The sequence below is a fragment of the Canis lupus genome, chromosome 32, assembly GCF_003254725.2.
Source record: "Canis lupus dingo isolate Sandy chromosome 32, ASM325472v2, whole genome shotgun sequence".
Classification (NCBI taxonomy): Eukaryota; Metazoa; Chordata; class Mammalia; order Carnivora; family Canidae; genus Canis; species Canis lupus.
In genome coordinates, this window is record NC_064274.1 from 18,343,923 (window position 1) to 18,370,960 (window position 27,038).

At 38.3% G+C, this 27,038-nt stretch overlaps 1 protein-coding gene across 2 annotated transcripts in view; it reads right to left on the reverse strand.

The window, feature by feature from the left end:
- Positions 1-25,307, reverse strand: part of UNC5C (unc-5 netrin receptor C) — a 351,461-nt gene extending 326,154 nt beyond the window's left edge. For both annotated transcript variants that reach the window (XM_025424165.3, XM_025424156.3), the window contains exon 1: positions 24,794-25,307. In XM_025424165.3, coding sequence (XP_025279950.1) covers positions 24,794-24,917 — 124 coding nt within the window. In that variant the 5' untranslated portion in view covers positions 24,918-25,307. The remainder of the gene's footprint in view (positions 1-24,793) is intronic.
- Positions 25,308-27,038: the final 1,731 nt, after the last annotated feature.

Sequence of the window (27,038 nt, forward strand, 5' to 3'; positions counted from 1 at the left end):
CTGGAATCAAGTATGGCTGTGCAATAGATTGGGCTATATTTTGTGAAAGAATGCATGGCTACACTACAGAGAGAGAGGCAGAGAATAATAATAAAAATCTAAGAAATTTATTTTTAAAGATGATCCCACTTAGTTTCACTAAACTGACAAAGATGCTCCTGTATTCAAATTTGAAGAAACAAAATGATAACAAAGTAATTAACTTTAATAATTGCAGCTAAAAAAGATGTACTATTAAAAAATCAAACTCAGAGTCAATTAAGAGCTCCGGTTCCAAAAACAGAATATATGGAATTGAAACAATGCTACCTTTAGGAATAAATGTCAAAAGTATCAGTCTTCTAATAAGGTTTTTTTTAAGCCTTAATTTAATCCCTATTGCCGGTAAACGAATAATTTATTGATTTATTTTTTCCAGAAGAAAAATGAGAAGAAATATATGTCAACTCAGCTAGGAGTCAAATAAACAAGCAGTTAAAAATTCATTATACCACAGATCTGACTTAAATTGTAGAAATTAAAAAAAAATTCTAGAAATTCCCACACTCCATGTTTAAAATAATTATTAGTTTATACACTTGGCTTTATCATGCTTCATGCAACATTACCCTGAATCTTCAGAGTACATAGTGCTTTTTACATAGTGGCAATTCAATACATGTTTGAAAGCTGAACTGCAATGGACTTTGGAAAACTCTTATTAAAGATTCACCATTACTTCGACCAGTGATGGCTGGACTGAAGGAAGTGAGGGTAAGATTAAAAGTTACAGATCAGAAGGGTCTAGGCTTCGATCCTAGCTCTGCAATTTAGCTGTTGGGACTTCGGCAAATTATTTCAAACAAGCAGATCCTCAGTTTCCTTATCTTCAGTACTTCTCTGGGTTGTTGAGAGGATTAAAGGAGATAATGCATAACCCTTGCCTTGCATGCTTTAAGCACCAGCACCTATTGTTGCAGTTAGGGAGTGGACAGCTGATGGCAACTGAAGTGGTGGTTGTACTCTGGCAGGCAGCTGGCAAATATCCACTTGCATTCAAGTTTCCGTTGGCCTGCTCTGCCTGAGAAATTTCAAAGAAAAATTGAGATTTCTGGCTTTTTTTTTTTTTACACATTGGAAGTTCTTACTATATCAAGCCCATCTTCCCACAGTAAGGAGCTGGAGTCTTCTATGTCAGGCAGGACATGTGTTCTGTTGCCATAGTCCCCAGGCTTATGTGTCACCTTCCACTCAGCCTACGTTGTTACATCCTCTCGCTGGTCGCAGTAGGCACTGGGGCTAGTGACTCTTGGGTTTGTCAAGGAAGAGTAAGACTCAGAGGCATGAAATATAAATCTGTATGGGGGCAGCTGAAGACACCGTGCTGCGTGCATGGTGGAAAGCAGCTGGATCTGGGAGCCAGGGGACATGAGTTGTTGTCCCAGTTCTGCATTAACACCTGTGTGAACTCCGGGCTCTATAGGGATCTGTTTCCTCATCTGTAAAATATATGTTCTGGGTAGGTTACATTTCTGAACACCAGGCAAGGCAGTTCCCCATCTGGGTTTCAGCTTCTCATATGTTCTTTTTTTTAAAAAATTATGCCAAATTAGTGGGTCACTGAAGCCTGGCGGAATTAGAGAGAGCCCTCTCTCCACATGCCCCTGTCAGAAAGAGAAACATTGCACACAGAGTTGATGGAATACATTTGGAAGCTCAAATGCCAAAAGGAAGTATAATATACATAATAGTAGCAATTTTGAGAATGCCCTCCCTTGTGTTGCTGGCCTTGTGCATTAGTTCTAACTGAGTAAATAGAACTAATTGTTTCCCCAAGTTTATTCCTGCTAAAATACCCATGCAGGTTCAAGTACTATAGTAAATTAGATCTGCTTTATTCTTCTTAGGCAAAATTCCAACCTTATCCTCTTATAACTTTGCAGAACTACATTTTGAAACTCAATAGCTACGTGTTAATCATTATTTGTTCTTTTTGTGTTTTTTTGTTCAGGAAAATTTTAAGAAAATGACCTTTGTAAAGCCCCCAAGATAAAAACTAGTGAAATACACGCAGCTCAAAAGGTCTTACCAAAATTCTCACCCCAAATAAGCACTTTTTAAAAAATAACCATATGTAATTCTCCTATCAGTGAGCAAAGACCACTTATAATAACAAAGACATATGCAGCAAATATATCCTGCCAATGTCCAAAATACTTGTTTGGAAAGATTACTCCTTTTCAGTCCAAAATTCCATTTCAATTCTTCCAGTTGAATTTCTATATGCTTCGAAGTAGAAACCAGCTAAGACAGTAATCATCAACTTACAGAAGGTTACTGTCAAGATTTTTTGTATTTTGTGTTCTGTTGTTGAGTAACTATAGAGCTACCCCAAATGAATATGTTGATAGAGTCTCTCAAAGGAGATGACCATTTGGTGACAATTCTCAGTAGGAAAAATGACAGCTAGTAAGAATGGGAGAAAACAGGGCCTGGCAAATGTATTCTAAGATTTTATTTTATTTTATTTTATTTTATTTTATTTTATTTTATTTTATTGTATTCTAAGATTTTAAAAACAAGTCTTAACTTCCACCACTTTAAAAAAAGAATTAATGTTTTATTGGAAGTAGACTGCTTTATTTCCTATAATACCTTTAATAAGAAATGCAAATTGGTTTCATGAAAGAAAGTGCACAGGTAAAGGACATGCTGTTATTTGACAGGGCAACAAAGTAGCTGTTCTGGTTACTCAACTATTCTCTTCAACTTCACCAGAGGATAATTACTTTTCAAAGACATAAAGTATATTTAATTCTAAAACCACTGTGAATATGAACTAACTTTTCTTCCTAGTGATTTAAAAGGTATTGCAGGATCTTGCAGTCCTCCTGGTTCAGTGATTATTCATCCCATTTCCTCAGGACAAACACAGTTTATGCTTGTTGTCCAGGAACACTTCTTAATAGCTTTTCCATTCACTCACAAAAATGACCTAATTTAGGCAATAATTATGCGGCCTCCCTATCTCTGAGTTACTATAATGCATTCTTCTACTCAACACACTACAGATAGAAGGGCTAGTAGGTACAATGATAAGATTGAATCTGATTTAAAAAGTGCTTAAAAAAAAAGGAGTTGATGGTACAGTATATAAATAATATATACTATATAAAAATAAAAATATATAATAATGTATACAGTATAAATTATATACTGTACACGCATTTTAGACAAGATATACTTTAAATTTGGGCTTGTTAATGAAAAAAAGTTTAATGAACGGTCAGAAACAGGTTAAAATAAACCAGTAAATGATACTAGAAGAAATGTATTAATTACATTATCTATGAAGTTTTAAACTTGTGTGTTAAAATCCAAATCAAAGACCAAACTATGTAAATAATCAACGCTGAAGAACAAAGTTCCAAACATTGTATGATGAAGTAATTCGAGTTAAAAAAAAAGTTGACAATGAGCTTGAACTGTGCTTCTCATTTTCCAAAGTTGAATATTTTCACAATATTTCAATTGTCTTGGCTTCTCTGAAACTACATACATGGATTAGAAAATGATCCTGAGATACTTATATGACCAACATTATAAACTCACAATAAAATACACAAGAATAATTATTTGCATCAATTCCTTCATGAATAAGTCACTGAGAGCTCATCTGTAGGTTTTTGGGTTTCTTTTTTAAGAAGATGTAGTACTGAAAAAACTAGTAACAGGAACAATAACATGTCTTTGATACAATATCATAGCTTTTTAGGTTAAAATTTCAAATCAAATAGCAATGTAAAAAAATCAATTAAAACTCTACAAACCCAAATAAATAAAATCAAATGGCAAAAACTGACTAAACTCAACTCTAGCAATGTTGATCAATTTTAATTTCAAATATTTTGATAACTAATCATGAAAAACACATAACACATTCATATATAAAATACATCAATATTTTTGAAATTTTATACCACTTAGGACTTTTCATATTTTTCCTGCCTTTGGCATTGTTTTATTCTGCTTAATAAATTGTATTTACTGAGAAATAATTAACTGATTGTCAATCGCCAAGAAAATAATTATGCATAGGGGTTCTGACCAGTGTTATCAAATTGAGTTAATAAATTTAAGTCAAAGAAGGACCCTTGTTTCTTATTTCTTAAGCTGTGCAACCTTATGTGTTTTAAATACTGGAGTAGCTCTCACTCTCCAAATCTTTTTCCATGGTCTTCAAGTTGGCATTCTACAGAGATAGCAATCTCAATATATATTTTTGTGTATATACATTTAACATAGTAAAACATATATATTATATTATAGTAAGCATTATTTTCATATATTTTAGGAAAAATAAATTGTGTGTATTTTCATAGACAAAATTAGAGGGTCAAATGAGAAGCATAGCATTTGCTAAAAATTAAGAAAATATGAGAATATTTGAGAAAATATGTGATTTTCCTATCAATTTAAAATATGATGTTTCCTTATACGTATTTTAATCCAATCAGTTTAGGAACTTTAATAAGATCCTATCACATGCATGCTGTGATACTATACTGCAGAATCACTTTACATTCTTCTCACACATTCTTCCCACCTTTTTGTTTTCACATTTCTAAAACTGGAATATACCAGAGCTTCAGAAATATTCTCTGGCATCGCGTATACTGTTGACCCTAGTCACGCTCTTCAACTCTCCAAAGGACAAAAGCCACATGAAAACGTTAAAAAGCCTTTATCAAAGGGAGAACTACAGAGTAAGAATAGGTCAGCTCTAAAACTTACTATGCTATCAAATTTTAAAACAATATCTGTCAATGATCTAACTACAGTTTCAAACTTATTTGTGAAAGATGTTAAACAAAACATTCTTAATGTTTTGAATTTAAAGTCTAAGTTTCATTAATGTTCATATAAATCCCCCTTTCAGTTTAAAGTCACCTGATGAATTTTAGTTAATTATAAAAGTTTCTACAATTGTCTTTGACGTAGTTCTAAACTTTGTTTCTGCTGAATTCTATTTTCTCACCCAGAGAGGTTCATTAGACAGGTCTCCTTCCCACCCCACATAGCATTTACAGAGAAGGGGAAAGATCTAACATAGCGATTCTCTACCTTGGAGCACTGACATCATTTCATAAACATCAGAGCACCAAGGAGACCATTACTCAATATCCAAACAAGTTTTGAAACATGTAAAACTGTATTTTAAAAGAGACAACAAACGTACCCAACTTGACAAACTCAAACGTTGTTGCTGAGAGATGTGGTAATGTCTGGCCTGAAGTAGCTTAGCTACAGACGATGTAATAAAATAGCTAAATTTGGATTGGAGACTCATTTTGCACTGTAAAAATGTAATGCAGCCTAAAAGAACAAAGGCAAAGAGATTTCGAGAAAATCAGAGACCAGCTCTCTGTAACTCCTCATTTCAAGGCAAAGACAAGTGCTGTTAATAGGAGAAGCCGAAGGGAAGACCTCTCAAAACTGAAAAGGGAAGAAAATGGGAAGGGGGAAAAGAGAATAGAATCTTGCGCAGCTGTAAAACAACATTTTCAGTGGCCTCTAAGTTAAGTGAGAGCAGCACTTTAAAGGGAATGAGAGACATTGTTTTATTCCTGTCTCAAAATTAGCTAAATTAATCCCAGGAGAAAGTTCTAGCACCAAAGCACATTTATCTCCTCTTACCTCTTTCAAAATCTGTTATGTCAATTTTCCAACTTGCAGTTTTACATATTTTATCTGTGGCATTTAATCTTCTTAACAGGATTTGAAGTTTCTTAAAGACAGGTACCATACATTATGTTGTTGTATCCCATCTATGCCTATGGGATATAGCAATCATTACTTCCCAGACTGAATTCTTCTCAGCTGTACTGCATTTTTTTTCCATAAAAAGGCTAAACGGAACCGTGATTTGAGAGAATATACTTCATGTTAAAATAGAAATATATTCTAACTTCCAACTCTACCAGTTGTTGTTAAATCTTTCTCTCCATGTAAATTTTAAATCTCACTAGTGAGAATGCAGGCAACTATGTGGATGCATCCTTACACCTATGTCGGGCCTAGTTTAATTTACATGACAACCTGAAGAAAACTCCAAGTAAGTCAAAATGTGCAGATAAATTACAAATCATAAAATACCGCCCCCTTTTGTTTTATCCATCTGTTTTTCAGTAAATCTTGAATCTCTCTTCCATACTCAATGTCCACTTTGAACCTCACAAACTCACGTATATATTTTTAGATGGAGTCATCTTAAACGTAGCGCATCAAATGTGACTTACCGTTTATTTCAGTTTAGTTACAGAGATCTCTCCCTTAGCATTTTTGAGGGCTGGTCTGTCCTGGTAAATTTCCAGAATAAATCTTAGGTGTTCTCTTTAAGTAGGGCAGGATCTTGACATACAACTACTAAGGAAAGCTAAAGGCACTTCTGGCAAGGGCAGTGAATGACTGACTTATCCACTTGTTTTTATAGTGATAAATATATGGTTACATTGGGCAAGAAAACAAATATTCCCTCAAATATGTGCTAAGCACATGTGAGAATGAATGGGGTTATGAGATATATCATGATTTCTCCCTCCATTAGAAGGTGCTTAGTTCCATGAGGTTCATTCACTCCCGCTACAACAACAACAAAAACCCAGCCAGAGTGTTTGCTTACTTGGAAAGAAAGAAAAAGAAAATTCTCTACTTAAAAATGTAAAGCACTACAACAGCAATTCTATTTTGTTGGGTTTCTTTAGTCTATCCATGCCTCCCATAAGAGAATATCCTGAAGCTAGTATCAACTATCGTTTAAGGGGTACCTGGGTGGCTTAGTGGTTGAGTGTCTACCTTCGGCTCCAGTTCTAAGCCAGGGTGGCAGGATCTAGTCCCACATCAGGCTCACCAGTGGGAGCCTGCTTCTCCCTCTGCCTATGTCTCTGCCTCTCTTTCTGTGTCTCTTATGAATAAGTAAAAATTTAAAAAAATATTTTTTATTTAAAAATAAACCATAGTTTAAGATGGAAGAAAATACTGAAATAATAGTGCACTATCAAAACAGCTTCATTACGTGCATTTCTTAAAGGGGAGCTGGTATTACAAATCTACACCTAATTTTTTTTTATAGCTTGATTACAAGATTTTATTGTATATATTTTATTGAATGGGTCATTATTCTAAGTACCACTTAGAAAGGATGATGGTATTTTATTTCTTTTAGAAAAAGGTGCAAACTAAAAAATGTTATCACTGAAACGTGAAATGTTGTATATCAATTAACAAATGTCTACTAAATTAATATATAGTAAACTAGTAAAATCTTTAAATTATTTGAAAATTTGAGATTCCATTGAGTTCTTTTGGTTTTTATTCTTCAACTTACACGTCACAATGGGGAAGACTGCTAACTTATTTAATTGAAATAAAAATTATTGGTCATATATCTTTGTGAATTTAATGATTTAATGTCCTTTGAAACCATAAAATTTTATTTAAAAATAACTAACTTTTCATTCATCATGTAATAAATTGTAATAAGTATCTGCTACTTATTAGAAAACAGAGCAAGAGCAAAGCTTTTGTTTATACCACAGTCATTCTAATAACCAAAAAATGTCTAATGTTAAATCATCCCTTTTCTAAAGATGGAGACTTGTTTACATTCATATCTGGATAGTATTTCACCATATAAAAGAAGATAATGTGCATAGATGAAATTTAATTCATTTTCTTTTGTTTCCAAAATAATGTTCTTATAAGACTGCTCTTGAGCCAGTTTTTTTTTTTTTTTTTTTTTTTTTTTTTTTTTTTTGAGCCAGTTTTTATTTAGATGTTGTTTGGTTTAAATTGACAGTCTTTAAGTCTTTCCTAAAGTCATATTTGCCTCTTTAAACATCTCTGTGGCATTCCATTATGGGCACCTGCTGCTGATAATTACAGGTCTGTCTCCTAACCACTTCCTCTGCTTTATGTCAAGGCAAGGTTCAGGCTGCTTGATTACAAACAACTACCAGTTAAAGACCATTGCACAGCTCTCTGCGGTAATCATTCAGGACAAGTTTGGTCTGTGTTTACCAAAGTCTTAACGAAAAAGCAGCAGTTACTTGTTATAATTTCCTCTTTGCTGGCAATGTAACATAATCGATAGCATATTTTGGTCGCCTTAAAAGTGCCTACGAGAATATCTGATTCAGTAATGCTTTATATAATGATACATTTCACTATACTATTTTCTAGTCTAAAAACCCAAATAAAAAGCCAAAGATAATAAGCTGTGGTCCCACCAAAAGAACGGTGAGATAATAGTCAATTACAGGAAACAACTAGGTTTAATATGCATTCCAAAACAGCCTTTTTTTAAATCTGAGCCACTTGACCCCTCTCCCTCCACAAACTCTACCCACCACCTCATACTCACACTATCATACAGCTTTGTCTGAACATGTGTCCCCCACCTCAAACTCATAGATTGAAATCCTAACTCCCAAAGATGATAGTATTGAGACGTAGAGCCTTGGAAAGATACTGTTATGAGAGTGGAGTCTTAACAAATGGGACTAGTGTTCTTTATTTTTTTAACATTTTATTTATTTGAGAGAAAGAGAGCATGAACAAGTGCAGAGGGAAGGGCAGAGGGAGAAGGAGAGGGACAAGCAGACTCCCTGCTAAGCATGGAATCCCATGTGGGACTTGAATCCCAAGACCCTGAGATCATGACCTAAGCCAAAGTCACATGCTTAACTAACTAAGCCTTCCAGGCACCCCAGGATTAGTGTTCTTATAAAAGAGATCCTCAGAGACCCCTCACCCCTTCCACCATGTGAGGACACATGGAGAAGATGGCCATCCATGAACCAGGAAGTGGGTCCTTAGCCACATGACCATGATTGTGACTTGATCATGGATTCTCAGCCTCCAGAACTGTGAGAAATAAATTTCTGTTTTAGTCACCCAGTCTGTGGATTTTTTTTTTTTTTTGTAGCACATATCGATTTTCTTTTTTTTTTAGTTACTTTGTTTTTTTTTTTTTTTAATTTTTATTTATTTATGATAGTCACAGAGAGAGAGAGAGAGAGGCAGAGACACAGGCAGAGGGAGAAGCAGGCTCCATGCACCGGGAGCCCGACGTGGGATTCGATCCTGGGTCTCCAGGATCGCGCCCTGGGCCAAAGGCAGGCGCCAAACCGCTGCGCCACCCAGGGATCCCACATATCGATTTTCTTAAACAACCCTCGTTAATCCCACAACAGAACTTCTTAAGACAGTTTAATGTTCAGAAAACTATAGTTCTGAGAAGCTTGTGTTTATCAAAAAACAAACAACAAAAAACGGGTACAACCCAGAAGAAGGGGTTATAAAAAAGTCTCACCTTTTTAGTGGTTGTAATTTTTTCCCCTGGAAATCTTTCAAGGAAACTACTACAAACCAAATATTACATACGGCAAAACAAAACAGAAACAAATTAACAGTTTAATCAATCATTAAAAACATCCTATGCTGCTTTGTTAGGTTCTTTAAATGGAATAGGATCCTATAGATACAAGAGGTTTTTGTAATTACGTAGGGACTAAACCAAACTGTTGATTCCAGAATTCTTATTATTTTCCCTTTAAGAAGCTGGATGTTTCCTATAGCACTGCACTTGAGAAAAGTGAGGAAGAAAAGTTAGTGTTTAAAAATAAAAGTGTTAAACTTTGCTTTTGGTCAAAGAAAATGACAGGAATTGGTGTTCTACACGTCTATTTAAAGTATTTCCTGTGTGCATATCATTTTGGTGCAGTGAATGAGTTACCCTGTTTATTTAGTTAATGCATGTATTATCTGTTAGATAAATTTGTTAAAGGTATTATCTATTGTTAGATCTATTTGTTAAAGGTGTACAACTGAATTATTTTGGGTTATGAATGTTTGGATTATGTTTTTCCTATCAAATTTGACACATCTTGATGAAAAAGGATTTTATGTTTTGTCTTATTTTAATTTTACAATGAAACATTTTAAGGAATATAAAACAAAAGCACAAAAGGGATTATTTAATGTCTGTGAACTAAAAAATATATATAATACTGAATTTGTTTGGACCTGAAAGTATTTTCTATGTCCATAATTTTTTTTTTTCAAAATAGGGTTGTTACTTAAGCAACTCTCATTTTTAAAATACATGCTGAAAAACTTTTTCAAACAGAACTGTTTTGTGAATTTTGTTCTTTTTCCCTCCTTGTAAATCATAAATAATACATGTATACCATTGAGAAACTACATAATTCAGCTACAGTTGGTTCATGAACTAATCCATAAGAAATATACTTTATTAAATGCAGCATTTAACATAATTAGTAAATGTCTGTCACAACATATATATTTAATAATTTGATATCTAATTAATTTCTCTTTTTTGCCTGTATTATAATAAGACCCTGGCAAATATAAGAACTTTGACCTTGCTTAGAAATTTGTTTAATAAAAAAAAAAAGAAATTTGTTTAATAAATTTTGCTTCTATCTTAAGATCAGTAAATGCTTTGGTGTGTTAAAGTTACTGATATAAGTAAAGAAGTTGAATTGTTTCTATTCCTCTAGAAAGAATTTAAATGTTAGCAAAAAAGTAAAGAATCTGCTATTTTTCTTTCCTAGCCTTTTTATCCATATTTGTCTTTACAAGTAAAGTTAATTCTAGTGGAGGAAAATATGAACTGATTTTTTCACTGAAGTTTAATACCAATTTTTAAAAATATTTTATTTATTTAGTTATTTGAGCGAGAGTGAGTCAGGGTGGGGGGAGAAGCAGAAGGAGAGGGACAGGGGACTCCATGCTAAGTGCAGAGCAATAGAGCCAGAGGGAGAGCTTGCTCCCATTACCCTGAGATCATGACCTGAGCCGAAATCAAGAGTCAGATGCTTAACCCACTGAGCCACCCAGCACCTCTCAATACTAGCTTCAGTGGAATATATTCTAAATTCAGAATTTGGCACCAAAAAGTAGGTTAACTTGATTGTCCATAAAACTGAAATAAACATATGGTGACTTTCCAAAAAGGTTTACTGATCCATTAAATTTTCACAGCTGAGGATAAAAATGTGATTTTAAAATTTACCAATTTCTTGTAAGAATTCTACCTGTGACAGTATGTTTTTGTTGGCTCATCTGGCATTTTCCCACCTGATGGTATTCCCAACACCCAATCCTCTCTCTTCGTGATATATTCAATGATTTTCATTGTAGTGCCAAATGAAAATCATTGTATAGTATAGACATATATAATGACAATACAAGAGCCACAGCAACAACAATTGCTAATGTACATTAAATGCTTATCTGGTCCTACACACTGGGCTCAATTACTCACTTTTAATAACTCTGTTAACGCTCACAATTCTATGTGGAAATAACTATCATTATTCTGATATTCTACTTGCCAGTGTGGAGAGAAACGAAGAAATTTTTAACTTGGATGCAATTTTCAAGCTTAGAGTTTTGCACTTTGCTCCCCCTTTACCATGAGATTTACATAAAAGCTGCTATTACTATTGCCCTAGCCCAGTTACCACATGAATACTCTCAGCTGTAGACATTAATAGTTTTTCAATGATTAATGTCTTCTGTTAGGAGATTACTGGGTCCACACATATGCATACATCTAATATGTTTTTAAGTTCCTGACAATCAAGAAAAGGAAATGTAAAACTACAAAACAGAAGAAAGAGAGAAAGCTAAAACCATTCACCATTCTAAACAGTCATGAAAATCACATTAAAGAATAGGCATCAGCAAAGACAATTTAAAAAAAAAAGTTTTCCAAGCATAAATAAAAGCAATTTAGCACCAAACCATACTATATATGGTATACACTCAAATTTTTTAATGTAATTCTTCATACAAACAAACAAACAAAAACCCCACACATTTGTACAGGTACCCAAGAAAGCAACAGTGTATTAACATTGCAGGGTTGCAGGGTAATTTTTCCAAAAAACTATTCCACATTCTAATGTAATAATTGTCTTATTTCAATCAGTCTAGGATCATTTTATTTCCAACATAATTTAATTTCATAATACTGGTTCATAGAAGTGTGCAAACTTTTTGTGTGGCCATATTTGAATATGGCCTGTATCCTTTGTCATCTTGAAATAGAAGTAAGTTTTATGCAATAGAAAAAGAAAAACAGGGGCACCTGGATGGTTCAGCAGCTAAGCCCCCGCCTTTGGCTCTCCGGTCATAATCCTGGGTTCCTGGGATCGAGTCCCACATTACAGGGAGCCTGCTTCTCCCTCTGCCTATGTCTCTGCCTCTCTCTGTTTCTCATTAATAAATAAATAAAATCTTTAAAATAATACTTAAAATTGTCACTTTTAGCAGATGCTGTAGTCTGAAAAAATAAAGTGAGTTTAGAGTTAAAAAGCAGGGATCCCTGGGTGGCTCAGCAGTTCAGCGTCTGCCTTTGGTTCAGGTTGTGATCCCGGAGTCCCAGGATCGAGTCCCATGTCAGGCTCCCTGCATGGAGCCTGCTTCTCCCTCTGCCTGAGTCTCTGCCTCTCTCTCTGTGTCTCTCATGAATAAATAAATAAAATCTTTTTAAAAAATTAAAATAAGAGACAGTTAAAACGAATTAAAAAGCAAACCTCTCTGGTCGAACTGAGGCATATATCCATCTGCTATTAATGTTCAAGTCACATACTAAAGATGAGATTAGTCAGCAAGTCCCCCATGCAATATGGGAGTAAATGGGATTTTGGTTAGGAATTTAATTGCGTAAACTGCCCATGTAATAAGCTTCCAAATCATTCAGAATAAGTTTTTACAAATGGCCTGAACTGAGTTAAAAAGAATATGTCTTGATTTTATTAAGAAATGCTTGTATGAAAATCTGAATAAAAAGGAGATCTCTGCCACCCCAGTAGGATTAAACAGCAGTCCTTCTCTTCCTTTTTGTCTTTTGTTTCCTTTCTTTTCATTGCCAAGCAATGCAGGTTTATGTGAGCTGTTATTTTTTATCATATAAAGAAAAATTGATTTTAAAAAAATAAAATAAATGGTCATGTGATACCTCAAGTTTGACTAAAATTTATAAATAAATGGCACAGGGTAGACTTAAATAGATTTATGAATAAATTCTCAAATTTATAAATAAATTGATAAATAATTCTGAGCCCTAAAAGTGTGATAAGAATCCATATGACCATGTGAAAATATACGCAAAGCTTATGCCAAGTGATTGGGGTTATAAGCTTTAGCAGGGCTCCCCACTGTTGCCTATGCAGTGAATGGTCTGATGATGGAGGGTCGGCATGGAGGTTCTTGGAATACTTTATAGTTGTGTAAGCACGACAACCACTGATAATTACTGACCTGTTCTGAACTCACATGCCAGATTACTAAGCAACTCTCACACTTTGTCTCCACAATGGCCTTATAGTTACAGTTGCTGTCTTTGAGAATTCTTTAAGATGATTTATTAAAGATTCTTGGATTCTCATACAATTTGCAGCAAAACGTCTTATCTTTCAGATGATCAGATGGAGACGAGAAAATATCCCAAAGATGGAAACAATGGGAGGGGAAGGTGTAAAATGGACATTTTTAGCTTTTGATTTCTTTGCAGGAAACATCAGAGTGCTTTTAAAAATGGTACCATGGTCATTACCTTAAAATATTAACACAAATGAAATTATACCTCTATTTTCACTTTTTCTCCTCTTCTCTCTTCTCAGTCACCTGTGTCTCCCCTACCCTCATTTACACACATCCCAGTGCCTAAAGAGGGGCCTTTCTGTTGTTTCCAAGTGCACTGAAAAATTAAACACTGAGGTTAATAGTAATAAAAAAAAATCACATCACTCAAAATGAGTATCTCAAAGTAGTGCATGTTATTATGTGCTTCCAAGGAAACAACTCTTTCTGGATGTCAGCTTCAGCTTCTCCATATGATTTTTCTCAGACTTCCTTTTAAAACCATCACTACCATTTATTATCTTCTTGTTATATAGACTGTTACTTTTGTTTCATCACAGAGCTCTGCCTGTTTATTAGCAGCCCTGCCACTGCTATCAGATGACATTTGTTTTACTTAATGTATGTAGTTTTAGAAAAAAATTACAGAACTGTTCTTACTGCATTATATGAAAAAATTCCAATGTACATTTAGCTGACACTGCATCAGCTGCTATTTAAACTGGGCTTAGCTAATGGACTTTTAATGTCAGAGGGGTTACGTGCAGTTACTGGCTATTAGCAGAAATGGCTCCTTTCTATAAAAATCACTTTTCCTCAAGTGTGTTGTTTGAACATTCCTTTCCCTAATTTAGTGACTGTCACTGAATGCAAAACAAACTCAAGGACTCTGGAATCTGCTGTTATCTTTAAGGCCCTCTTTTGAACCTTGCAGATCAGCATTAAGCAGGCAACCACCCTCATTAGCATTTAGACTTGTAATCACAAAATTTTGTGAGGCATTATTACTGATCTTGCCATTCTTAGCAAAGCCCTACATACTTTGTTATGAGAACCCCACATCATCCGACAATGTATGACACGTATGATAAGAGAACATACAAGACAATATTCTGAACCATAGCATGTATTTGCATCTTTTAAAATTCTAGTTCAGAAACACCAAGTGATATGAAAATGTATGGCAATAATTAATATGTATTCACATGTTGATGTATCATATAAATATTTATATATTAATCTGCATTTAATACAATATGGAATATAAAAAGCAAGGAAGTATAATTGCTTCCTCTATATGGAATGAAATTCTGTATATTCTCTCATTAGTAACAACCTTTCACCCCCTCAATTAACTTTATCTTTGTTCATTTAAATAAATTTTTCAATGGATGTAATGGAGATATCTAGAAAGATGTGCAACATTTAAGGAAGTCCAAGAAAACCAAATATTCTGCAGTCTGAAAACATAACTCCATATTTGATTAAGAAGTTCAAACAAATCATCCCTGAATTCAGGAAAGAACCACACAGCTGATCTCTCTTTGATCAGCTCACAAAAGAGGACACCTCAGAAGGGTGCTTACTAGGGAAATAGCTCTTCCAGAGAGTACCTGGACAGGGATGGAGGATTTTACGCATTCATGCATGCAAGTTATTGTTTTCTCTTGATCAACAAATCATAGTCCACTGGGCAAGAAACAATGAGAATTTTGCCCCAGGTTGGAACAAGACAGGGAAAGCGGGGATGCCTTAGTTTCTGTCACTTGGAAGACAGGAGAAAACTTGTTTCTACAGATAAGCCACTGGACACTACGCTAATGACTTAGCGCCTAGCAGAGAGAGAGGAACTTTTTGCAGAAAGGTAGAATATAAATTTTCAGTTAGAAAGAAGTGATGAAATTTGATTCCCTGTTCAATGACTACCTTTATGAATTTGTTTTATAAGTTAAGTTTTATTTTAATTTTTTGATAGGTTCTCTTTGCTTTCTAAGGATATTGCCAAGGCTGTTCGAAAAAGCTCTCCTAAAACAAAAATAGTTACACATATACACATACACACACAATTTGTGCCAGCATATATATGCTCACAGGGAATTAGTGAACTGTATATGTCTATTCCTTGTAACTCTTCATTTCATCAAGACTCTGCCTGAAAATACCCCCTAGGAAATAATTCTATAGACATTTAATTAAATAAAAAAATGACATGTATCTTTCACATTTATCATCATTTCTAAAAATCCAATGAACTGATTATCCTCACCTCTACTGGGAAAACATATCTATTGTTAAAACTTTTCCTAGCCATCCTTCTTATTTTTTTATTATAATAAGTAAACTATAATTTCCTTCACTGTGGTCCTTCTAATTCTACATAAATATATGCATCTGCATGTAAATCTAAACAAAAATAAATATTTTGATCAATATGTAAATAAAGACATACATGATACTTTTATAAATACACTATAATTATATGAAAGAAAAAATTCCACTTAAGCAAATTCTTCTGTGGAAGGACCGTCCTTAAAAACTCCTATATAATTCTAAAAGTGCTACTGGATTTCTTATGTACATTAGATTAAAAATACAATGTTCGTATTCTTACTAATGACAATATTTAACAGAGTAGTTCAGGAAATGAGTGCATTTTATAATGATGACTGAAGGATTAGTTATATATTCTATTATTAGTGAAATAGACTGTCAGACACCTTATATCAGTATACCACTAATTAAGTCTAGATTTTTCAAACAAGCACATCAGGCTCAAACAGGTCCAAATAAAATCCAAACATAATTTTTTCCAAGTATACACCTTTCAAGTACTTTCCAAGTTCTTCTGCTATGTTAACTGAAATAGGTGCAGATCAACACTCTTATTCAGATGAAAGTTGCAAGTCAGAGGGCTTGTTGAATAATATTATGATGAAATACTGATTTAAGGTCTCTATTCCAGATAGTAAAAATAATAAATCATTTGAACCTGCTTGTTTTTCCTCAGCTTCTGAGAGCAGTAACTGAAATGAACTTCTGTTTTCCACCACACTGCATGCTCTGTCGGTAATGGCTGTGGTAGCCTGGCAAGGAAATGTCTTAGGCTCTTTCAATCATTGAATTTGATCCCTAATACATTTTAAAGCTTATATTCTTTCATCATCATATGGAGATCTAGAAGGAAGAAGGAAAGTTGCTAAAGAAAACAACAGGCATAATTACTGTTTTATTTAGGATGACTTCAAGATTGCTGCTTGCTAAACATGAGCACTTCCACTGGGTGGCTATGATGTGGATATTTGGCAAACTCTTTATTCAGTGGAAGATAAAATATATCATTTTCCCCTTATCAAAAGCTAAATTAAAATGTCAACGGACTTCACACAGACATAATGCTCAAAGTGAAAGGACCATTATTTACTCTATCTTCCCAATCATAAACTTTCTGTTGTGGTAATAATTTGGTTACTTGCTTGATATGGGTCAGATGTAATACAGGGCTCTGAAAATCACATATAATAAAAGAGCAAGTGCTTTGTCACTGATGACAGTTTTTAGTTCCTGCGAGAGAGAGTACCACCTGTTAAAGAGAGTACTCTTTGATCTAGTTGCAGAAAGGATTTCTTTTAGGTTCCTGAATTCTAAAAAGATAGGAGAGTGATTTAAAATACTCACTTTATTACAAGGACAAACAAACTTGCAAATTCAGAGATGAGAATTGTCCAAAATTGCTCCCTTTAATTTTACACATGAACGTAATTCATTATTTCTTGTAGTTATAAGTGGGTATTATCGCATCACACATCTATCACGTTGCACTAAATTTCCATGGTCTAAGAGAATATATATTATGAATTAATTTAAAGTTATTACATTTCTATGCAAATGGCATACTTTACTTCCATGCTATTCTTTTTTATTTTATATTACTATACATGCTCATTTTTTTGAATTTTTAAAAACACCTGCATTTCCATTAGTGGACGTATTTGCCCTTATAACTGGGTTGCAGATGTAGTTTAATATGCCAGCACTAATCTGTTTTTTTATTGGAAAGGAATGCTCATATATAAGGTTTTTCTTCTGAACAGAAAAAAAAAGACAAAAAAAAATATAGTTGAGTTCAGGAAGTTCATGATTAAATAATCAATTAAGACCAACTAAAACTGAGAAATGTTAGCATTCATCAATAAACTTGTTAAATGTGCTGAGGGAGTCTCTGTTGTTTAACATCCTTAGTTAGAAGAGAAGGTAATACATGTTTATCTACATGAGGCATTTTTATGGTTTTCATAATTGCTGAGAAATGAAACTAGCCACAGGATCCAAACGACAGTGATTAATGAAGGTAAAAACTCCTATCTTCACAACATTTTAAAATAAGACTGGCTACTCTGGAGTTAAATTTGATTAGTCAATATCCTCTATTAACATGATTATTTTGAGCCTTCATATTTAGAATGAGAACTCTAACAGGCACACCGATAAAATGAAGTCTCACCTGGTTCCCCTCACTTTCATATTCCCCTACCACGCTGCATGGAGATAAGGGTTGTTATTTAATTAAAAGAGGGTATTCCCCAAACATTTGGGTTTTCAGATATTAGACTTCACTTTTGCCACACAAAGCACTTGTGCTCCCTGCTCACTGCTAGTAAAAGGTATAATGACATTAAGGACAAATATCTACATATTTGGCACTTTCAAAGCTATAGCTCATTTTCCAAATTATAACTTCAATTTAATTACCGTTACCATAACTTTAACACTATAAATTCCATGTGGAAGACAGGATGTTTTAGGTACCTCTAAAATCTGGAGACATTCTCTGTGTATTTCAAGACCTCATTATATAATCCTATGGTAGCAATTTTTGTGGGGGCAGGAATGCTTAAGATGAGAAACCACATTACAACTTCAACCCAATTCTTTTTACAAACCTGAAATTACAGAACCATATTGTCTAACATTTTGTTTATAAAGAATCAGAATATTGTCAACATAATATATTAGGTTTTCAAGAAAAGGAAAAAATTCTTCTGAGAGCTCCAATCAGGTACAGAGAATAAAAAAAGTTTACTATATCTGATCTTGTTCCCTCACAAAATTATTATCACAAAATGTTTGTATTAAAATCTCCATAAATGAGGAGATGACAAATATTTAAAATAAGAAAACTAGAAATTATTCAATTATTGGATTTATTAAGACCTAGAAAAAAAGGAGAGAGTAGTATTTTAATATTGCTAAAGGCAAACTTAGTTCACTTCAAAGAAGTCACATAAAAAATGGCACGGAGTTTCTGTAAGTCTCTGCTTTAATTTAATATCCTTGAACTAAGCAATACTGGGATAATACTCGAGGTCTCAGTTTCATGTAGCCCTCCTCCACAAATACATAAGCAACACCAAACCCCCCCCCAAAAAATAGGAAATCAAAGAAGAGTCCATACATAATTCTAAGAAGTTAGGATAACAAAGAAAGCAAGTGAGAAATCTGGGGACCTTTAAGTGTAGAACATGCAATCAAAAATTAAAAGCAGAATGAAAATACTATGGGGAAAAAGATCCGTCTTCACTCTAAGTAACATTAAATACCCCACAAATCTCTAGTGTTATCATAAACGTTAGCCAGAAAATAACATTCCCTCTAAATATGAAAAAATAGCAATAAGCCTTAAACAACACGAAGTAATTCAATGTGAAAGTTTCAAAATATGTTATCTACATAATCCATGTTGTTCTAAATTATGATACTAACATCTTCTATTGCAAATTTAATTCAAACATATGAAAAGTCCTGGTGAATCTGTATGCCTTCAAGTCAACCTATTTTTCTATTTTTCCTTATGTTTCTTTGTGTTGTTTTATATACATTCTATTATGTTCTTTAGACTATACACCTTTGCCCATTTTTTTTTAAAGGAAAACTATTGACATTTGCATAAAGGGTTGATTTTCCCTAAATCCCTATCTGAAAGCCTGGGACTTGATTTTTTCCCACAAAGTGTTTATGGATTTATGAAAAGTTATCTTTTAATATTCATTGTAAAGATAGAAAGCCAAGGGTAGAGCTTGCAGCCAGGATTTAACCAGCAGTGACTCAACATGGCATTTTTAGAACTGGCATTAGGTTAATTTTCCCAGAGAGAGTAGAAAGGAAGAAATAGGGTTATGAAGCTAGAGAGCTTCCCCCAGACTGTTCAAAGAACCATTGCACGTCATTGTCCAGGAGTTTGCAGTCATCTATTTTGGAACAACTCCTCAGACAGCTTCATTTGTTGCTTTTGGGGAAGCAGAGTCTACAGCAATCCCCAGTCTGAGTTCAAAATTATTGACTTTAGTTTTTTTTTTTTTTTAAACTTCTAGATTTCTTTGCCAGTGGTTTACAGAGTTAGAAGCCAAATAATAATGTTTACTTTCTGTGGGCCAGGCACTGCTCTAAACAATTTACGTGTATTAACTCATTCAATCATAATAGGACTTATAGTATATATTCTCTTCACTTTCTGTGGAAACTGAGGCATGGCTGAAGCTAAATGTGCCACCCATGGCCACACAACTAGGAGGTGGCAGAAGCAGGATTAGGAGACACTGATAAACACTAAGCCAACCAAAAGAGTGGGCACTTACCATTAACAACCCTTAGCTTGTGCCTCCCCAAAGCCAGACCAAATATATATATTAAATCTAAGTAAGATTTAATATAAGTAAGACAGTTGCAATGCAAACTTAGCATTAGAACATTCCACTTCAAGCCAAATTGCCATCCTTAAGTTCTTCTGCATAGAAATTTTAGAATTCCTACCACCACTTCCAGGGGGACCCTAGCCTGACCTATGTTCTCTGTCTTTGATACTCAAATTCAGAAAATACTATACCTATGTTCACTGCAGAAAGTGAATTATAATTATATGCTTTTACATCTGTCTTCCTTGCGGGCTGAAACCGTCTCTTTCAACACTGTGTCCCTAACAAATAGCACACAGTCTGGGACATAATAAGTGCACAACAATTGTTTGAGAATTTTACTTATATTGGGACGCCTGGGTGGCTCAGCAGTTTAGTGCCTGCCTTCAGCCCAGGGCGTGATCCTGGAGTCCCGGGATCGAGTCCCACGTCGGGCTCCCTGCATGGAGCCTGCTTCTCCCTCTGCCTGTGTCTCTGCCTCTCTCTCTCTCAAGAATAAATAAATAAAATCTTTTAAAAAAAGGAATTTTACTTATAACATCACACACTATCCAAATGAACTAATGGGTTTCTAATTTGTGGGGGATACGTGAACAAGGGGATTTGTGGCGATTTGTTTTTAGCTGCTACAAATACAAAAGTCAAACTAAAAATAAATAAATAAATAAAAGATGTAGCTTAAAATTGCAAGGCAAGGCTCTGGCTCAATCCCCACCCCCACTAGTTTCCCCTATTATCTTCCTTAAGTGGTTGCAGCCTGTAATTGTAATGTTTCTTCTGAGAGTGACTCCGTCTGCTGCTCCAGCAAAGCCATGACCTAAATCAGAAAAGTGCTAAACGCAGTTCAGGCCTAATAGAGCACACTCTGGCTGCTGGCACTAATTGGAGAAGGTAGCATACATTGGAGAACAGTTATTTTTAAGTCTCAACAATCATTCCAAATAAGCTAGGAGGGCTTTCTGGTAGAGCTCACACCTCCTTTATGTTTTTAGGGGGGTTGCTTAAAAAAAGATCATTATGAATTTTGATCAGGACATCAAGCTTCCAGACTAAAATGATACTTGAAGAACTTGTTTTGTTGAATGCTGAATCCCCAGTATCCAGAATATAGAAGACGAATCAGTGAATGTTAAAAATCTGATAGTTCTTTATTCTTTGCAAGTATCTTAAAAGTTTATCCTCTGAAGCGTTTTAAGCATTCCTTAAGCTAAAATATGTGAAATTATTGAAATTATTTTTTCTAAACAAAAGTGAACTAACCTAGTTTTCCTTATCACAAATTTCAAATGTGATTTTATGAATTTACCCTACTCCTCAAATGGAGGAATTCCATGATATAATTATAATGAAATACAGTTATCCTTCATGCCAATTGTCTATTCGTACCACAGCAATATTCACAAATGTGTGAAAGTAATTTCTACTCTACTGTAGGAAGAAGTATAACATTTGTTTTAAAATATATAGAGAGACACACACAGACACACAGACACACATTAACGTATGATAAAAGTAAATATTCCCAATATGATTATAGTCTTCACTAATTTTCTGTCCTGACTTTGGTGATGTTAACACTCATAACACTAGTTGGTGCTAGATAAGCATACTATCAGTGCTGTGTAATCCAGAAATAAATGCTTTTCTAAAACAGGAGGGCACTAACTCTGAGACACACTAATCAAATACTCTCTCTCTGTCTCTGTCTCTGTCTCTGTCTGTCTCTCTCTCTTTACCTAGTAAAATCTTTCATTCTTGGAAGTCAGAAACAACACAAATTCCCTGGAGCTAGGAGTTTCCAGCAATTCTGAATGAAATAATTAAGGCATAGCCAGAAAGGAGAAAGTTGTTGCCTTAAAGCCTGGAGAATCTCCCAAGGACCTGAATAAAATGACTGCTGTCTTCATATAAACTACAATTACACAACCCAGTACACTCACAAATAATGCCTGTTATGGATTTTTTTTTTTAAATCTTAAACATCTGTTGTTTTTGGGCTACCACTGAAGACATACATATTTTCTAAAACTGCTAATTTTTCTAGTACTTCTCTAACAACAGAATAAATCTCCTCCACATTGTCAAGTACTTAAATTAACTTTCTCATCTTAATTGCAAACGTAGTTTCATTCATAAAAATAGTTCATTTCCATCTTTAAGTGTTCAACACATGGAAATCCTACCTTAAGCAAGCAATAGTATCTTTTATTTCCCTACTGTGCTAGTCCAAAGAGAGAAGAGAAAGGAGAAGGCATTAGAAGGAAAAGGAGGTCTGAACACCAGACTGATGTAAAAGTGTGATTCTGAGAGGAAAGTGTACTAGTGGTTCAGTAGTAAACCGACTGGGAAATGGTTAGAGGGAAGATGATAATAGCCGAGTGTGGGGCTTTCTACATTTGTAATACCCAACAGATAACACAGTCGAAGAGCTGGTGTCCTGAAACATGGAAGATAACAAAGCTAAAAGCCGTAGTATAGTGTTTTCAAGACCACAAGATCCAAACACACAATAGTTTATTCACCAGAAACTGAAATAACTAAACAAACTAAATGGAGAAGAACACCACTGAAATGCACATTCCCGACAGGATAGGTTTTATTTTTTCCATGTAAGATTACAGGAGTAGGTTCCATCCCCAATCTTTGGATTGCCTGGTCTATAGGAAAAGTGCAACCGGCACACACGGTCCGTCGTCCGTGTTGAGCCTATTCTCTTTTAACCAATCCTTCCTTCTTTCAATATTAATCCACTTACAATCTCCTGTTTGATTATCTTTATTGATTTTTCCCCCCTCAAACCCGTCTTTTTAATTTGGCTATAGTAAGCTCTAGGAGTGAATCCTATGGCTCTTTTTTTGGCATCTTTGGGGACTTTAACTCGTCCTTTTCCCAAGCAGTTCTCTGACCGCCCAGTCCTCCTCCGACCCACCCCCACCTGAACCCCACCCCTAGGCCGGATCCTTTGTGCGCCCAATAACAGTAGGCGATTCCCACCGGGAGTCACGCGATTGCTCTCACCACTATTCATCAGGTTGTTCACTTAAACTTCCAAACGCTCCTCTCTAAGCACCCTTGGCTGCAACCCAGAGAACTTCTTACCATTTTCAGGAAATCTAAAGGTTCATAGGATTCCTCTGTAAAACGGACAGACAGATGAGCTCGGGAAGTGTGCATAAGAAAATCAGGGCACAACCTCGGGGATGGGAGGCATCTGGTGAGAAGGGAAGGAAGGATTTATGAGCGCGGCTACTCAGCTGGGCAGCAGGAGAATTTACTCCCGAAGTAGCAATCGCTAATTCACAAAGCCTCGCTCATCACTTACCTCCTCCCCGGGACCACACTCGCTAGCGCGGGGCGCCCCCCCACCGCCGGGGCCCTCTCCCCCCACCCCGCGCCTGGCCCGAGCGGGGCGCACGCTGTCCTCCACCTCCTGCGTCGGGGCATCGCGGGGGCACCGCGAAGCTACCGCCGCACCTCCTCTGCTCTCCAAATTTGGGAAGTGCACCCGAGAGGACGGGATCCCCGAATTACCTCCGAAGGCTGCAGACGCTCCCTTTACCCCCCAACCTAGGAAAAACAGCTGCCTTCCCTGGCCCAGCGACCACCACTGAAATGGGCGATTAGACCGAGGTGGGCGATCGGCTTGGCCGGATGGCGGGGGGCCCAGGTGACCCGAAACAGACCCCGGAGGGGGCAGCGTGGGCTCTTCCCCGTCCTTCTCCCTTCCATTCGCTTCCTGAGCTCGGAAGGCTGGAAGCGGCCGCTACCACTCCAAACTCGGGGTACAAGGCAATCAGCCCCCGTGCTTCCCCTCCCTCCTTATCCACCCTGCACTCCTGACCGCTCTCCTCTCAACCCCTGTTCTGCACCCCCCGCCCCCCGCCCCGGGCCCCGTCGCAGGTTTTAAAGCTCGGACGCGTTAAATTAAAATGTCAGAGTTACAAACTGGCCCGTCACCCGGGAGGGTTTCGTATTTGGTTTGAACAACCAGTCCGTTTCCCCAGAGCTCCGGGGCTTCAAGTTTCTCCGCGGCCCGGCGGGAGGAAGACTCCGAAAGGGTCGGAGTGTGGGGGCGCGCACGCCCGGGGCCTGCCGCAGGCTGGGCGGCGGGTCCGGGCGCTCGGTGCGTCTCCACAGCGCCCCAAGCAGCAGCACAGTGGCACCGGCGCGGGTAGGTCCTCGGCGGTAATGGACACATGTCCTTAGCTGAGCGCCCTTGCGCGGCTCGGCGTGCGCAGAGACGCCCCGGGATCCCGCGACCCCAGATGTGGCTCAGCGCGGGGAGCCCCCGCGCACCAGGGCGCACCTAGGGCAGGCCACGCCGCCGCCCGCCCGGAGGGGCTCTCCAACCAAACCTCTCTGTGCACGACATGCAACAACGTGTGAGTGTGGAGCAGAGAGTGCAAAAGACACCCGGGGCGCCCACAAGCCCAGAGGCGGGTATGTGTCCACACCCCGTGTGCCCCCCGGTCCATCCGTGCCCATCGCGGAAGACGGATTAAAAAGAGCAACCAAAGCTTCTGGACTAGTTGGGAAAGTGGAACGGGAACTGATTTCCAGCGGAGAGCAACGAGGCGAATTAAGGAAGCCGGGAGAACTGGGGAGGAGAGGAGGGAGGAGGGACGGGGAGGCGAAGGGAGGTGGCCGCGCAGCTCGGCGGACTCCCCTACCTTGAGCGGCCGAGCCGGTGCCGCTGGCACTGAGCAGGGCCAGGGCAGGTAGCACGAGCATCTGCAGCACGTATCCCAGTCCCAGTCCGCAGCGGGCCGCTGTCGCCCGCAGACCTTTCCTCATCGTCGACAGAGGTGTGCCGGGCGGAACCACTCGGGGAGACGCGCCAGGAGCGCAGAGCCCCGCTGGGCAGCCGCCGAATCCGTGCACCCACGAAGCAGCCCGAAGAAATAATGATGACCGAGAGCCACACGCCACTTTCTCCAAGGGCAGGAGCCAAGAGGGGGTGGAGAGGAGACGCCGAGGAGGAGTTTGGCGGCCCCTCCGTGCCCCTGCCTTCTAACTGGCGGCTCGGGGAGCGGCTGCTCTGCCCCCACTTGGGAAGTCCGGGAGGCGCCAGGCGGCCCCCTCGCCGCTCCCCCAGCAGCAGGAACAGCCGCAGCTCCGCCGCGCGCCGAGCCCGGACTGCTCTCCGGGTCCCCTCTTCAGTGCCGAACGCACACAGGCAAGGGGGGGCGGGGGAGGCGGCGGAGGGAGAGGCAGAGAGAAGTGGGGGGAGGTGGGGGCGGAGGGAGCGAGTTGGGTACCGCGGGGCTTTCCGGCCTCCAACCTCAGAGCGCTCACGCCCGCGGCCAGGCGTCGGGGCGGCCGCGGCGGGGCGGCCGGGGAGGGTCACCTCGGAGCGCCGGGGCGCACGGGGGCGCGGGGGGCGCTCGCCGAGGGGGCGTGGAGGGCGCAGCCCAACTCCGCCGGGGGCCCAGCGGCGGCGGGAGCGCGCCCGCCCGCGTTATGTAAGCGAGGATTGGAGCGAGATGCGCGCCCAGCGCCGGAGGTGGAGACCGGGCGGGAGAAGCCCGAGGGCAGAGGCGGCTGCGGACGGAGGGAGCGCGCGGGCCTCCCGCGGGGCGCCAGGCTCGGACTCCGCGAGCGCAGCGGGCGCGCCCCGAGTCTGTGGGCTGAGCCCGCCGGAGCTCAGCCTGCAGCCTGCCAGCCTCTCGGCGGCGCCAGCAAAGCCTGAGCCAGACTCCCCGCGACTGGACTTGCTCCACGGCTTGGGCTCTTGCGATTGATTAAGCTGGGTGCGGGCTCGAGTGGAAGTCCTGCGTGGGAGGGAAGAAGGCGAGAAGCGTTTGCAGTGCCCCCGCCGCAATCCCGGGGTTGTCAGCGCCGCCCAGACTGCTCTGTGTTCTGGGTGCCCATGACTTCTCCGTAGTGGAACAGAAACTAAAAAGCTAAAGGAAAACTCATTCTTCAAAAGAGCTGCATTTGCGTGCATCCTGGTGGCTGGCAAGGCTGAGTATATAAAGGGTGGCGAGAGGATACCTGGCACTGGAACTCCCAGAAACAATGCGCAACAAAATAACAGCATTTGTAGACATTCACCTAAAGTGATGGTGGAAACTATAACATGTTTTCCAAATTCCGAAAGGTGTGAGTAAGGGCTCAAACTGCTATGAATTTTTTACCTTTTTTTTTAAAATTTTTTAAGGAAAAGATAGTTAATCTGGATAGCTGGGTTATGGATCTCTGCTGTAATGATGAAGGAGGAACATAGGAATGGGTGGATAAGATGACAGGCTAGACAAAAGGAAAAGTGGATGGATTAAAAAGGCCGATACACATTGGCAGTCCAACATTCTGGGAAGAGGAAGAAGAAAACCACTTCCTAAGCTTAGAACATTTCTAAACTAGTAATAAATAATAGATCTGGGAAAATTTAAGCTGTTGGTGCCAAGGGGGCAATGTGTAAACACACACACACGGGCAGGAGGCTTGTGATCTTACTCTTTTACCCTGGACAGGTCAGGTAAACTGCATGTCTCAGTTTCTACATCTGTGAAATATTTCATTAGATGGCTTTAAAGTTCTTTTCAGTGCTAGCATTCAATGATTCTGCCTGCCAAGCTCCGTCTGAACCTCTAACCAATAAGACCTGTCTCGGATGACTCCAATAGATCCGAAAAGGTCATACTTGGCAAAGACATTGACAAATCTGGCCATTTCTTTTTCCTGTGGAGGCGCTGCCTGTCATGCTAAAAATTCTTCTTTACCCTCTTCGCTTTCCCTTACCCATACACAGATATCATGATCTTTTGGTAAAAGGATAACTTCTGCCTCCAGACTGAGTTCAGTTTTCTCAGCATTTCTTATGACAAGGTGACAGATATTGAACCATAAACCTAGGTGACTCAGTTTCTTAATCTGTAAGATAGGTCTAGTACCAGTAACCATCTTATAGGGCTC